At 42.1% G+C, this 13,864-nt stretch overlaps 1 protein-coding gene across 1 annotated transcript in view; it reads right to left on the bottom strand.

Annotated features, from left to right (window-relative positions):
• DDX4 (DEAD-box helicase 4) overlaps positions 1 to 13,864 on the bottom strand; it is a 63,230-nt gene that overhangs the window by 19,843 nt on the left and 29,523 nt on the right. Inside the window, exons 11-12 of the mRNA XM_089688041.1 lie at positions 13,081 to 13,210; positions 5,837 to 6,003 (exon numbers count right to left, since the gene is read on the bottom strand). Coding sequence (XP_089544167.1) covers positions 5,837 to 6,003; positions 13,081 to 13,210 — 297 coding nt within the window. The remainder of the gene's footprint in view (positions 1 to 5,836; positions 6,004 to 13,080; positions 13,211 to 13,864) is intronic.

Here is a 13,864-nt window from a genome sequence, read left to right on the forward strand (position 1 = left end):
TTTCCAAAAATTTGTGGTAAAAAAAAATAAATTCTTCTATTGATTCAACATGCCTCTCAGCACATAATTTGGGATGTATACTTTCCAAAAAGTTGACATTTTGGGGGGTGGGGGCATTTTATGCCCAGCATTAGAAGTTTATGCCACACATCACTCACTCTTCTAACCACCTGAAGACCAAGCCTTTTCTGACACACTTTGTTTACATTAAAGAAAAAACCAAAACACAAAAACCAAAAAACAATTTTTTGCTAGGAAATAATTTGAACCCCCAAACATATTTTTTTATAGAGCAGACACCCTAGTGAATAAAATGGTGGGTGCTGCAATTTATTTATCTCACATAGTACTCACACGATTTTTCAAATGCAATTTAAAAAAAAAAAAAAAAAAAAGATTTTAATATTATATTCTGAGAGCAAGACCCTGTTGCTGTCAGAATAAACAGGTCAGTGCTGCAGCTGAAAGCATTCCTGCAAACAGCAAAGGTTAACAACAGTACAAAAAAAAAACAAACAGTAAAAGTAGAACAAAAATGACAGCAAAAAAAAACTTTTTTAAAATGTTTAATTTTTTGGGGATTTGTACTTTATTTTTTTTTAGCTTCTTTTTTTTTTCAAAGTTTAACATGTTAAAAACAGATGGTAGGGTCTCTCCAAATGCGATAGCCAGTTTCCTGACTACCTGACATCTTTCGAGACCCTGTGTAAATGTGCCCTGAACTGTGCCATGCTGTACCCTATACTAATAGTCCACTAGTGTATGGTAGAGGCGGAAGCAGTTCTTCACGCAGAGGCCAGGTTGGTCAGAACAGGAGGGACAACAAAAGTGGCTGTCATGCCTAATTCCATGTCTACTACAGACATCTTTTTTGGGGACTTCTTTGGGTTGGGGTACCAGGAATGGCATCAGGAAAATGCCTCTCATGCAGCCAGCTAACTGCATCTGGGTTGGGGGTTTGGGGCATAGCACCTTCTGGTTACAAAAGGGCCCTGATGATCTCTAACTGGAATTTTAGATAGGATCCACTATGTCCAGTTGCTTTGTAAAGAACAAAAGCATTATATATATAGCCAATTGAAATAAATAAAGACACTCTTTTGTACCAGCGTCTGGCTTTTCGGGAAATTAAGTACGGCTTCATCATCTGGTCGTTGAAGTCCACCCCTCCCATGTTAAGGTTATAGTAGTGGACACAGAGGGGCTTCTCAACAACACCAGCTGCCGTGGCAATATGGATGGTCATATCTGCGCGAATGGAAGACAGGACGAAAACATTCAGTTTGTCCTTCCACTTCACTGCAAGCAATTCCTCATTTCTCAAGCAGGCTTTTTCCCCCTAAGATGGGTATTTACAAGCCATTGGGGTAAGCCCCGGTGATTAGGTCGCACAGTGCCACATGCGAAAATTCCAAAATTGAACAAATGTTTAAACAGTGGCACGCTTGAATAAAAATTGTCCACGTTTAAGTGGTACCCCATATGGAAAAAGGATGATGCCAAGTCCCAAACTATCTTGCCATTGCTCCCCATGTAGTCTGGGCATCCGGGGGGCTCCACATGACTATCTTTTCCCCGTAAATCTGAAACTTACATGTATAGCCTGTTGCCCTCTCACAGGTCTTATACACCTTGACTCCATATCTGGCACACTTGCTGGGGATATACTGTTTGAATGCAAGGCGGACAGAAAAATTAATGAGGGACTCATCGATGCAGATGTTTTGATGGGGAGTATATACATCTTCAAATTTTTGGTTGAAGTGATTTACAAGGGGCCGAATTTTGCGGAGCTGGTCAAATTCAGGGTCACTCCTGAGGATGACAGTGTGTTGTCGTTGAAGTGCATAAAACGCAATATTGTCTCATATCTATGCCTGGCCATGGCAGCAGAGAACACGGACATGTGAAGAAGCGGGTCTGTGAACCAATACAACCGCAATTCATTTTTTTTTTTTTTTTATTAATGCCCATGTTGAGGGTTAGGCCAAAAAAACTTTAAATTCGGAAACCGTAATGGGTCTCCATGTGAATGGTCTGGCAAGGTTTGAATTTGGGTTGGCGGCGATAAATCGTGGATCAAAGCAATTTATATGCACAACAATCAATGCATAAAGATCACCTGTGAAAAACAGCTAAAAAAAAAAAAAAAAAAAAAAAAATCAAGGGGAGTAGTTAAATTTGCTGTTTCCACCTTAATTTCGGGTTGGGCAGTGAATGGGGGAAGTACGAATACTGCAGAATTTGTGGGCTGTCAATCGGGATTTGCAAGCACATACGGAAAGATACTAGGGGCTCTACGGGCCTGTGTGCAAATTCTTGGTGGCCGCAGGACACTACTTGTGCTCGCCACCGCACCAGCTTGTACTGCACTTATGGGACTCGCCACGTCACCAAGTGATACTGCAGTGCTGGTATGTATAAGACCAGGACGTACTAAACCGCTGGTGCTCGCCAGTTCACCAAAAGGTAGCGCGGCACTCTGCTGCATATGAGAGTCATCATGTGTTTGTACCACCTCAGCAACCTGGAAATGGGGTCGGGTATGCCTGATCTTAGCAGGGACCTCTTCTCCGTCTGAGCTGTCAGGGTGCCACTGCTGTCTACGGGTTCGTATTCTGAGGCGGATTCTGTCAGTGAGTCTTCCCCTTCGCTCTCACCTGACATGCTCAGAATCCTGTAAGCCTCTTCACTAGAGTACCTTTGCTTGGACATTTTGGCCACTAAATTTCTAGGTACCTAGTGCGACTCACGGGAAAGAGCACCTGGCTGTCAGGGACTGCTTGAACTGCTACAAAAAATTTACAGACAAGTGCTAACAGAGATCAGGCCTGATTCTGTGAACACTGCGGTTTTGTGTGTAATGTATCAAGTGACAGTTATCTACTGACACTGCACTTGCTGGGGGAGAAGGGGAGACGTAGAGGCTAAACACAGGTGCTCTCAGGTGTCGGGGCTAATCCTGCTAACGCTGCGTTTTAGGGGACACTATAGTAATGTGAACGCTGGTATAGTGCTGATCTGATCAAAGATACTGATCCAATCAGACACTATACTAGCAATGGAGGTTTAGCGTGCAAATGAGCGTGTTCCTGGCAATCAAGGGGTTAAATGGGATTACTGGTGTACTAGCAGGCAATCTGACGCTATCTGGGAGGGGCGCTGACGCTAACACTATCGGAAGCGCCCCGCCCGCGAAAACCTCAGGAGCGCGGATGACGTTTTAAAACGTGATTTTACCCAGTTTTTTGGACGTTTTTCCAGTTATACTAGTTCTTGGGACAGGAGTTCCTCCTTGTGAAGGGGCAGCCGCAAAGAAATGTCCGCGATAAGCCATACCACGGTCGACTAGACCAGTCTGAAGCCACCAGAATGACTGTAATCCCTCTGGGCCCTAACCTCCACAGCAGATGTGGAACAAACTTGAGGTAAGACACCAAATCCACGTCCAGGGTTCCCCAGCATAGGCAGAAAACTACACGAGTCCTCCTGCACCGATGTTACACTACTTGTGAAACCCTGGTAGCTGACAAAGGTCACGGTGGTGGCATTGTCCAATTGGATCAGGTGCCTACAGAGAAGCCATGCAAAGCAGTGTGTACAGTTGCAAGAAAAAGTATGTGAACCCATTGGGATTACGTGGAGTTTTGCATGAATTGGGCATAAAATGTGCTCTGAACGTCATCTAAGTCGCAATAATAGAACACAGTCTGCTGAACATAATACTACACAAACATTAGATGTTGCCATGGTTTAAATGCACAAAACATGTAAAGATTCACAGTGCAGGAAGGAAAAAGTATGTGAGGCTCTAGCTTAATGACTTCTCCCAGAGCTAATTGGAGCCAGGAGTGAGCCAACCTTGACTCCAATCAGTGTGATGATATTGGATGTGTTGCTGACAGCTGTCCTGCCCTTAAAAAACACACACCTGTTTTGGGTTTACTGGTTTCAAGCACTGTCTGATGTGAACCATGCCTCGCAGAAAAGAGCTCTCAGAAGGCCTACGATCAAGAATTGTTGACTTGCATGAAGCTGGAAAGGGTTACAAAAGTATCTCCAAAAGCCTTGGTGTTCATGTGTCCACGGTAAGACAGACTGTCTACAAATGGAGAAAGTTTAGCACTGTTGCTACTCTCCCTAGGCGTTGTCGTCCTGTAAAAATGACTGCAAAAGCACAGCGCAGAATGCTGCATGAGGTAAAGAAGAATCCCAGAGTGTCAGCTAAAGACCTACAGAGATCTCTGGCACATGCTAACATTTTTGACACATCTACAATAAGGAAAACATTAATCAAGAATGGAGTACATGGGAGGACACCACGGAGGAAGCCATTGCTGTCCAAAAAGAATATTGCAGCACGTTTGAAGTTTGCAAAAGAGCACCTGGATGTTCCACAGCATTACTGGCAAAATATACTGTGGACAGATGAAACCAAGATTGAGTTGTTTGGGAAGAACACACAACACTGTGTGGAGAAAAATAAAGGCACAGCGCACCAACATCAAAACCTCATCCCCACTGTAAAACATGGCGGAGGGAGCATCATGGTTTGGGGCTGCTATGCTGCCTCAGGGCCTGGACGGATTGTTGTCATTGATGGGAAAATTCCAGAGTGTATCAAGACATTTTGCAGGAAAACGTACGACCATCTGTCCGCCAACTGAAGCTCTGCAGAGGATGGATGATGCAACAGGACAGTGACCCAAAGCATACAAGTAATTCAACAAAACAATGGCTGCAACAGCACAGAATACGCCTTCTGGAGTGGCCCAGTCAGAGTCCTGACCTCAACCCGATTGAAATGCTGTGGCATGACCTTAAGAGAGCGATTCACACCAGACATCCCAAGAATATTGCTACACTGAAACAGTTTTGTGAAGACGAGTGGTCCAAAATTACTCCAGATTGTTGTGCAGGTCTGATCTGCAACTACAGGAAACGTTTGGTTGAGGTTATTTCTGCCAAAGGAGGGTCAACCAGTTATTAAGTCCAAAGGTTCACATACTTTTTCCTCCCTGCACTGTGAATGTTTACATGTTATGTGCAATTAAACCATGGCAACATCTAATGTTTGTGGGGTATTATGTTCAGCAGACTGTGTTCTTCTATTGTTGTGACTTAGATGACGTTCAGAGCACATTTTATGCCCAATTCATGCAAAACTCCACGTAATCCCAAGGGGTTCACATACTTTTTCTTGCAACTGTATCCTGTGTGTGCACTTCAACGTAGGCAATATAAAAACGGCACACAGCACAGTTAACCACTTCCTGCCCAGTGGCTTTAGTACATTGCTTTTTAATAGCACTGATGACTGTACTGGTAGCCCTGGTGATGTCAGTGACACCAAGTCAGTTCCCGCCAGTGTCAGAATGCCCGCCGCAGTCCCGCTATAAGTCACTGATTGCCGCAATTACTAGTAAAAATTATTTTTTTTAGCAGACATGTAGCAGAATACATTTTGGCCTAAATTTATGACGAAATTAGATTTTCTAAATTTTTTTTTACTGGACATGTTTAAAAGCAAAAAGTAATACATTTTCCCCTCAAACTTGGTCCATTTTTATAGCGCAAAAAGAAAAAAAAAAAAAGCGCAGATGATCAAGTACCACCAAAAGAAAGTTCTATTTGTGGGGGAAAAAAAGGACGTAAATTTCATTTGGGTGCAGCGTTGCATGACCGCGCAATTGTCAAAGTAACGCAACGCAAAAGATGGCCTAGTAAGGAAGGGGGGGGGGGTAAATCCTCCAGAGGGCAAGTGGTTAAGTGACAGAAGAAAAACAAATTGAACAATGCAGGCACAAAATATTAATTTGAACACATTAATTTTTACCTCTGTATGTTTGCGGGAAATGTAGCACTGAACATTAATGTTTGTCTGTTTTGTTTAGGAGGCATTCCTGGATTTTGTAGCAAATTCTCAATGTCCTCTCTAAAACCCATGTCCAACATACGGTCAGCTTCATCCAACACAAGGTAGAGTAATTTAGTTAAACCAATCTTTGTAGGGATAAAAAAGAAAGATTAATAGCACAAAGTTCATGTCAAAAAGCTAAAACCAGAAGTACACACTATATAAAATCTTAGGGGTTGTTTAAAGCTATTAGCTTTAGTAACAGAACATTGCGTAACAAGTAAAATAGGATATGTTTGTTTTTTTTTAAAACTTGACATCTAGTCCAGTAGTCAAACTGGACCAGATGTGGCCCTTTGCTTGCCCTTATCCAGCCCTTGGGGCACTATACTTCCACACTGATACCAGCAGCAGAGCAAAATCCCTGCAATGACACTAATGGGGCACGATACCTTCCACTGACACCAATAATGGAGCACTATTCCTTTCCCCGATACCAACAATGGGGCAACTGCCTTCCTCTGGATCAGGGGTCTCCAAACTCTCCAAAGGGTCAGTTTACTGTCCTTCAGACTTTAGGGTAGCCGGATTGTGGCCAGCAGAGGTAGAAAAAGTCTCAGGCCCAACATAAGTGAGTAAAAAAGGTCTGAGGTGTGGTGTTCAGTTGCATAGTGCCTGTGGTCAGTAATAGGAGTAATGCCCCATGATTGCCATCACTGGAAGGAATATTGCCAATCATTGATGTTAGTGGGAAGATTAGTGTCCCATTGCTAGTATCAGTTGGGGGAATTGTGCCCCACTTTTGGTGTCATTGCTGGAATAGTGCCCTAAGGGCCGGATAAAGGCTAGAAAAAGGCATCTGGCCCTTGGGTCAGTGTGGAGACCACTGCTCTGGATGAACTGTGGGTAGGTGGACAAAACTGTGGACCTCCACAAGGCTGGAAAGGGCTACGGGGCAATTGCCAAGCAGCTTGGTGAAAATAGATCAACTGTTAGAGCAATTGTTAGAAAATGGAAGAGGCTAAAGACGACCGTCAGTCTCCCTCGGACTGGGGCTCCATGCAAGATCTCACGTCATGGGGAATCACTGATAAGAAAGGTGAGGAATCAGCCCAGAACTACAAGGGAGGAGCTGGTCAATGACATGGAGAGCTGGGACCACAGTTTCAAAGGTCACTGTCGGTAGTACACTACGCCGTCTTGGTTTCAAATCATGCATTGCACGGAAGGTTCCCCTGCTCAAGTCATCACATGTCCAGGCCCGTCTGAAGTTTGCCAATGACCATCTGGATGATCCAGAGGAGGCATGGGAGAAAGTCATGTGGTCAGATGAGACCAAAGTAGAACGTTTTGGTCTAAACTTCACTCGTCGTGTTTGGAGGAAAAAGGATGAGTTGCATACCAAGAACACCATCCCTACTGTGAAGCATGGGGGTGGTAACATCATGCTTTGGGGGTGCTTTTCTGCAAAGGGGACAGGACAACTGCACTGTATTAAGGAGAGGATGAATGGGGCCATTTATTGTGAGATTTTGAGCAACAACCTCTTTCCCTCAGTCAGAGCATTGAAGATGGGTCGTGGCTGGGTCTTCCAACATGACGACCCAAAGCACACAGCCAAGATAACCAAGGAGCGGCTCCGTAAGAAGCATATCAAGGTTCTGGAGTGGCCTAGCCAGTCTCCAGACCTAAATCCAATAGAAAATCTTTGGAGGGAGCTGAAACTCCGTGTTGCTCAGCGACAGCCCCGAAACCTGACAGATCTAGAGGAGATCTGTGTGGAGCAGTGGGCAAAAATCCCTGTTGCAGTGTGTGCAAACCTGGTCAAGAACTACAGGAAATGTTTGATCTCTCTAAATGCAAACAAAAGCTTCCGTACCAAATATTAACACTGATTTTCTCAGGTGTTCAAATACTTATGTTCAGCAGTGCAAGACAAATAAATTCTTTAAAAATCATACAATGTGATTTCCTGAATTTTTTTTTAAATTCTGTCTCTTAGAGTGGGAATGCACCTACAAAGTGAATTTCAGACCCCTCCATGATTTCTAAGTGGGAGAACTTGCAAAATCGCAGGGTGTTCAAATACTTCTGTTCCTCACTGTATGTATAAAACTCAAAAGCTCCATTAAAAAAAAAAAAAAAAAAAAAAAAAAACTAGAACCACTTTGGAAAGAATGCAAGGAATGTGTGTGGTCATGCACTGCAGTGAAACTCACAAGATACTATTGACTTTGTATAACAGGAGGGGTAGAGCCAAGGAGTACCCAGTACCATAGTGAACTCACCTGAGAGGGAAAAGCGACTGTGTGGGGTACCACTCCCAAATGTATGCTCCTACCAGGAGTAGAAGCCAAAAGTCTAACGGGTGACCTGGTAAGATACACATTTAAACGCAGAAAGGAGATGCTGGATAGAGGGGAGGATATAAGGGGGCTGACTTAAATTTTCTGTTTGCCATTGTCCCAGCCTACTGCTGAAATCAGTATAACGCAACTGTTTCTGAAGGGAAATCTCCCCTAGGGGACACAGATGGCGTAAAAAAAAAAAAAAAAAAGTTTGGCTTACCTGTAAATTTGTAAATTCCATTTTTTAGCAGTATAGTACCAGACGCAAGTAAAGTACTCCTAAACAATGGATCATATGCTTGTACTTTCACATGACTAGACACAAGTTATTGAAGACACACCCACTGGGCACATCCATAACGTTACCCCACTCAAGAAGTGCTCAGTTTTGTATTAATCACTGCAGAGAAACCAAGGAAAGGAAGGGAGGGTGGTCTGTGTCCTCCACACCACAATATGCAAGTTACCGGTAAGCCAAAATTCCGCTCATCCTAAAGGTACAGTATGTAAAATATTCATAGACCCTGGGACATCCCCAAGCAATAAATTAGAAAAGTTGGCAACTAAGAAAGAAAAAAAAAAAAAAAACACAAGATATGTCATACACAAACATACATTTGGTGAATACCGCATCTCCTGTATGACAAGGGTGGATAAGTAAAAAAAAAAAAAAAGTTTTTAAATTTAAATTGGATTTTTTAAAAATCAAAACTAAAAATGTTTTTGGAGTAAAAATCTATCTAAAGATAGTTTTCTATTTAAGATACATTAGTTTATTCAGCATGAAATGGAGCTTAGTTATGTAGCATGAGACTGTATATTCTTCAATATTTACATTTTTGGTAAACTCAATGAATCCAAGCTCTGCAAGCTGAAATAACACGCACTGCATTGATGCATTCACACAATTTCACAGTATCCATAAAAAAAAAAAAAAAAAAAAACATGAAATAAAATTGGAGAAGTTCTCTAGCTATTTGTGATTAACCTAAAATCAGTTCGGATATCGCTGTTTTACTAACCTGACAGCTTTTTATTCTAAAAAGGAAACCTTCATTTGGTTTGCAAATATTAAAGATTCTAACTACCAGCAAGAATGAGTTGGATTCCTTACATTTAAAGAGCACCTGTCATTTTAGATCTATCATGGCAGTGCCTGTTATTGGGCATCCACTCACCTGCTGCCCCCACGTCCCTCAGCTTGTTGTGTCACTGCTGCATCACCAGCTGTAATGCCTATGAAATGTGTTTGCCTTGGACCCTTTGTTTCTTGTTATTTTTACAATAAAGCATTGTTGCCCAAATGCCAGGGGCATGAGAGGTGACTTATGTGTCATTTCTCTAGGTCAAAGGAACAAAGTCACAAGATATTCTGCTGAGAGCAAGATAAAAACTTGTTTATGGAATGAAACAGGTTTATGACATTTAGTAACCTCACATTAGGAGATAAAAACCTATTTAAGTTAGAAATCCTTAAGTCTGGGGGAGTTGAGACAAGGTTTTGGGGTAGAGAAAAAGCAAAAAAGTATGACTTTTCAGATAACGAATATGGTGGATGAACGTGACTTAACCTAGCAGAACCCTTCTGCAAGCTCCTACTGTGGTGGGTGTGGAGCCACCCACTATTGGACAGCTTCCAGAAAATTGGTTTATAAGGCAAAGGTCCGGGCGAGACCAGTAGAAGACCCCCATCCTACCCTTAGTGGCCAGAGGACGCTCTGACGCTGGGATTTTTGCCAAGGATATATGGGCTTATCGACTGGTTACACATACGGCATCCCCACTGATCCCCTGGGTAGTTTGGTTCCAATGGGATTTGTTCCTCCCAGCTTCTAACATAGCTTTGGTAATGTACTAATTTTATGCTGTGACGCTGTCAAATGATATGTCTATTTCATGCTGTAATGCTCACACTCTTACTGGTGTGTGTTAATATGCAGATTGTGATGACTATAAGATATATACTCCTGTGTGTTGTGTGATAATAAAAGTGGAGGTTTTGACAGTGCAAGTATATTGCAGTTGGATTATTTCTTGGACTGCTGGGTGAATGGTATGATGTGCCAGGGCAGGTGTTCATTTGATAGATGGTCTTTTTGTAATGGTTTAAAAGCTGATTAAAAGGTGCCTGCATGACTACATGTTGATTGTGCCCATGTATAGGACTTTTTAGTTATTGCTCCCAGCATCTCAATTACACCATCCATCCCATCAAAGTGAATGGGACTGTCAGTGAGTCAACAGCGGGGTCAGAGGAGGAGCCGCTGCAAGACAGATGACAGTTGCTCTTTAAAAATGACTTAAATCGAGCCTTTTCACTAGTGATTTAAATCAACTTAATTTAAATAAAATCCTCCCTGCGTATGACATTTTAGATTCACGTATTTTTCCTTGGCACCTCCAATATAATATGGTCTTTGGTTTGCTGTTGAAGAGTCTCATTCCCAAAGGCCTGAACCTGTTAAGCACCCCACTTTCTAACTCACAGATGGAACATTCTGCCAAAATAAGGGACGCATGCAGGATCCAGTGCCAATTCTGTTTAAAAGCCATCCATCATTCTTTCACTGAGGTCTGGGACTGTCTCCTATGGAATATTTGTATCCGTAGGGACTTATCTGGAAGTCTGCTATAGAGCACCAAGACTCAGCAGAGAAAAATTGATCAAGCACATACCTACGCAACCAAAAAGAATGAGCACTCTGAGCAAAGAGACCTGTCACTCACCTATTGACAATAGCAAAAACTGAGGCAATACTGAGAGAAGAGGTTATGGTGGGCAGGTGTCAAACTTTGCTATTGACAGTAAACGGGATTCAACAGCGCAACTCAAATTAAAAAAAATAACTCTACTATGCCCTGTGATATACTATTGAGAGGTGCATGCATATATTCCTGCAGCAGTTTTCGATGCTCCCTCCATACAAGAATAATTTCTACTGATCCATTACTATTATAGACTTCATCATCAGTGGCCAACAGGGTGAGTGGGAAGCGGCAGACAAGTCACATTACTAGCGAGAAGTGTCAGCTTTGTATGATCACGACAACCTAGCACTCAGACATACAGGTGAAACTCAAAAAAATAGAATATCGTGCAAAAGTTAAATTTATTTCAGTAATGCAACTTAAAAGGTGAAACTAATATATGAGAGACTCATTACATGCAAAGCAAGATAGTTCAAGCCGTGATTTGTCATAATTGTGATGATTATGGCTTACAGCTCATGAAAACCCCAACTCCGCAATCTCAGAAAATTAGATTACATGCAATCAATAAAACAAGGATTGTACATAGAACAATATCGGACCTCTAAAAAGTATAAGCATGCATATGTACTCAGTACTTTATTTGGGCCCCTTTTGCAGCAATTACTGTCTCAATGCGGCGTGGCATAGAAGCTATCAGCCTGTGGCACTGCTGAGGTGTTATGGAAGACCAGGATGCTTCAATAGTGACCTTCAGCTGTTCTGCATTGTTCGGTCCCATGTCTCATCTTTCTCTTGGCAATGCCCCATAGATTCTCTATGGGGTTCAGTTCAGGCGAGTTTGCTGGCCAATCAAGCACAGTATTCCCACGGTCATTGAACCAGGTTTTGGTGCTTTTGGCAGTGTGGGCAGGTGCCAAGTCCTGCTGAAAAATGAAGTCCGCATCCCTAGAAAGCTCGTCTGCGGAAGGAAGCATGAAGTGCTCCAAAATCACTTGGTAGACGGCTGCGTTGACCCTGGACTTAATGAAGCACAGTGGACCAACACCAGCAGATGACATGGCTCGCCAAATCAACACAGATTGTGGAAACTTCACACTGGACTTCAAGCATCTTGCAGTGTGTGCCTCTCCATTCTTCCTCCATACTCTGGGTCCTTGGTTTCCAAATGAGATGCAAACGTTGCTCTCATCAGAATACAGGACTTTGGACCACTGAGCAACAGACCAGGTCTGTTTTTCTTTAGCCCAGGTAAGACGCTTCTGACGTTGTTTGTTGATCAGGAGTGACTTGACAAAAGGAATACGACATTTGAAGCCCATGTCCAGGATCCGTCTGTGTGGTGGCTCTTGATGCACTGACTTCAGCCTCAGTCCACTCCTTGTGAAAGTCCCCAACACGTTTGAATGGCCTTTTCCTGACAAACATCTCTAAGCTGCGGTCATCCCTGCTGCTTGTGCACCTTTTTCTTCCACACTTTTCCCTTCCACATAACTTTCTATTTAATGTGTTTTGATACAGCACTTTGGGAACATCCAACTTCTTTTGCAATTACCTTTTGAGGCTTTCCCTCCTTATGGAGGGTGTCAAATATGGTTGACTGCAGGTCAGCAGTCTTTCTTATGATCAGGTCAGCAGTCTTTCTTATGATTGTGATTCCTACTGAACCAGACTGAGAGACCATTTAAAGGCGCAGGACCCCTTTGCAGGTGTTATGGCTTAATTAGCTGATTAGAGTGGGACGCTTTGAGCCGAGAATATTGCACCTTTTCACAATATTCTAATTTTCTGAGATTGTGGATTTGGGGTTTTCATGAGCTGTAAGCCATAATCATCACAATTATGACAAATCACGGCTTGAACTATCTTGCTTTGCATATAATGAGTCTCTCTCATATATTAGTTTCACCTTTTAATTTGCATTACTGAAGTAAATGAACTTTTGCACGATATTCTAATTTTTTGAGTTTCACCTGTAAGATGGTGGAAAAAAAAAAAAAAAGCTGTTGCATACAAGTGTAAGAATTTCTAGGTAATGGCATTTCATACCTACTGGCAGTTTTAATTTTTTTTTTTTAAAGTGACATTTACTTTCATGCATGTGAATATGTGACAGGGCCTTAAATGCTTACTAAATTACAGAGGAGAACCCCCTGTAGTAAATACCTTCTCTTTCCTGATGACATCCAATAATCTTCCAGGGGTTGCACAAAGTATGTTGCATCCTTCAGAAATCTGTTTTAAAGAGTGCCACATCTGCGTACCTCCATAAATCACAACTGGGCGCACACATGTTCTGTAAGCAACACTATTTTTAATGTATGATATTCAATGTTACATTACAACAGAATCACAATTTTTGTGTTAAAATAATAAAACACACTTTTTTTTTTAGTCTTGGATAGAGTGAGATGGACGACAACAGCTATTAGTTTTTATATGACTGTCTGTGCCCCCGTTTTGGAGATTCACACTCTCTATGTCCTGTATACGATCATTTAAAGTTAAAGAAAATACCAAATTTTGGGTTATCACCAGAAAACAGGAGGAATCTTCCAATGGGGACACTAGTTCTGGGGACCCACCAAGGCATACCCCCTAATTTGCAGGTACTTCCTTTCACTTACCGTTTCGTCTATGGGACAGGACAGGAATGTAAATCTAAATAATGGGACACGGATGGCAAAAAAAAAAAAAAAAAAAAAAAGACAGGGACTAACCCTCCCTTGCTCTAGCCAAAATGAAAAGCTTTGCCTTGATTTCTACATTTTTGCTATAAAAACAAATATTCCATCTCTGGGTTCATTTCAAGGATTTTTAGCAAAGTTTGTTACAGATTCCTACCCATTTCTACTCTAAAGGAATTACCCTTTTTTAGACCATGTCATGTGCAGAATGATTATGAATAGGAAAAATTCATTTTATTCAGCTAAAAACATTTAGCATGAGA

This window comes from Staurois parvus, unplaced genomic scaffold (assembly GCF_062004578.1).
Source record: "Staurois parvus isolate SC_StPar_1 unplaced genomic scaffold, SC_StPar_1.0 ptg000445l, whole genome shotgun sequence".
Lineage (NCBI taxonomy): Eukaryota > Metazoa > Chordata > Amphibia > Anura > Ranidae > Staurois > Staurois parvus.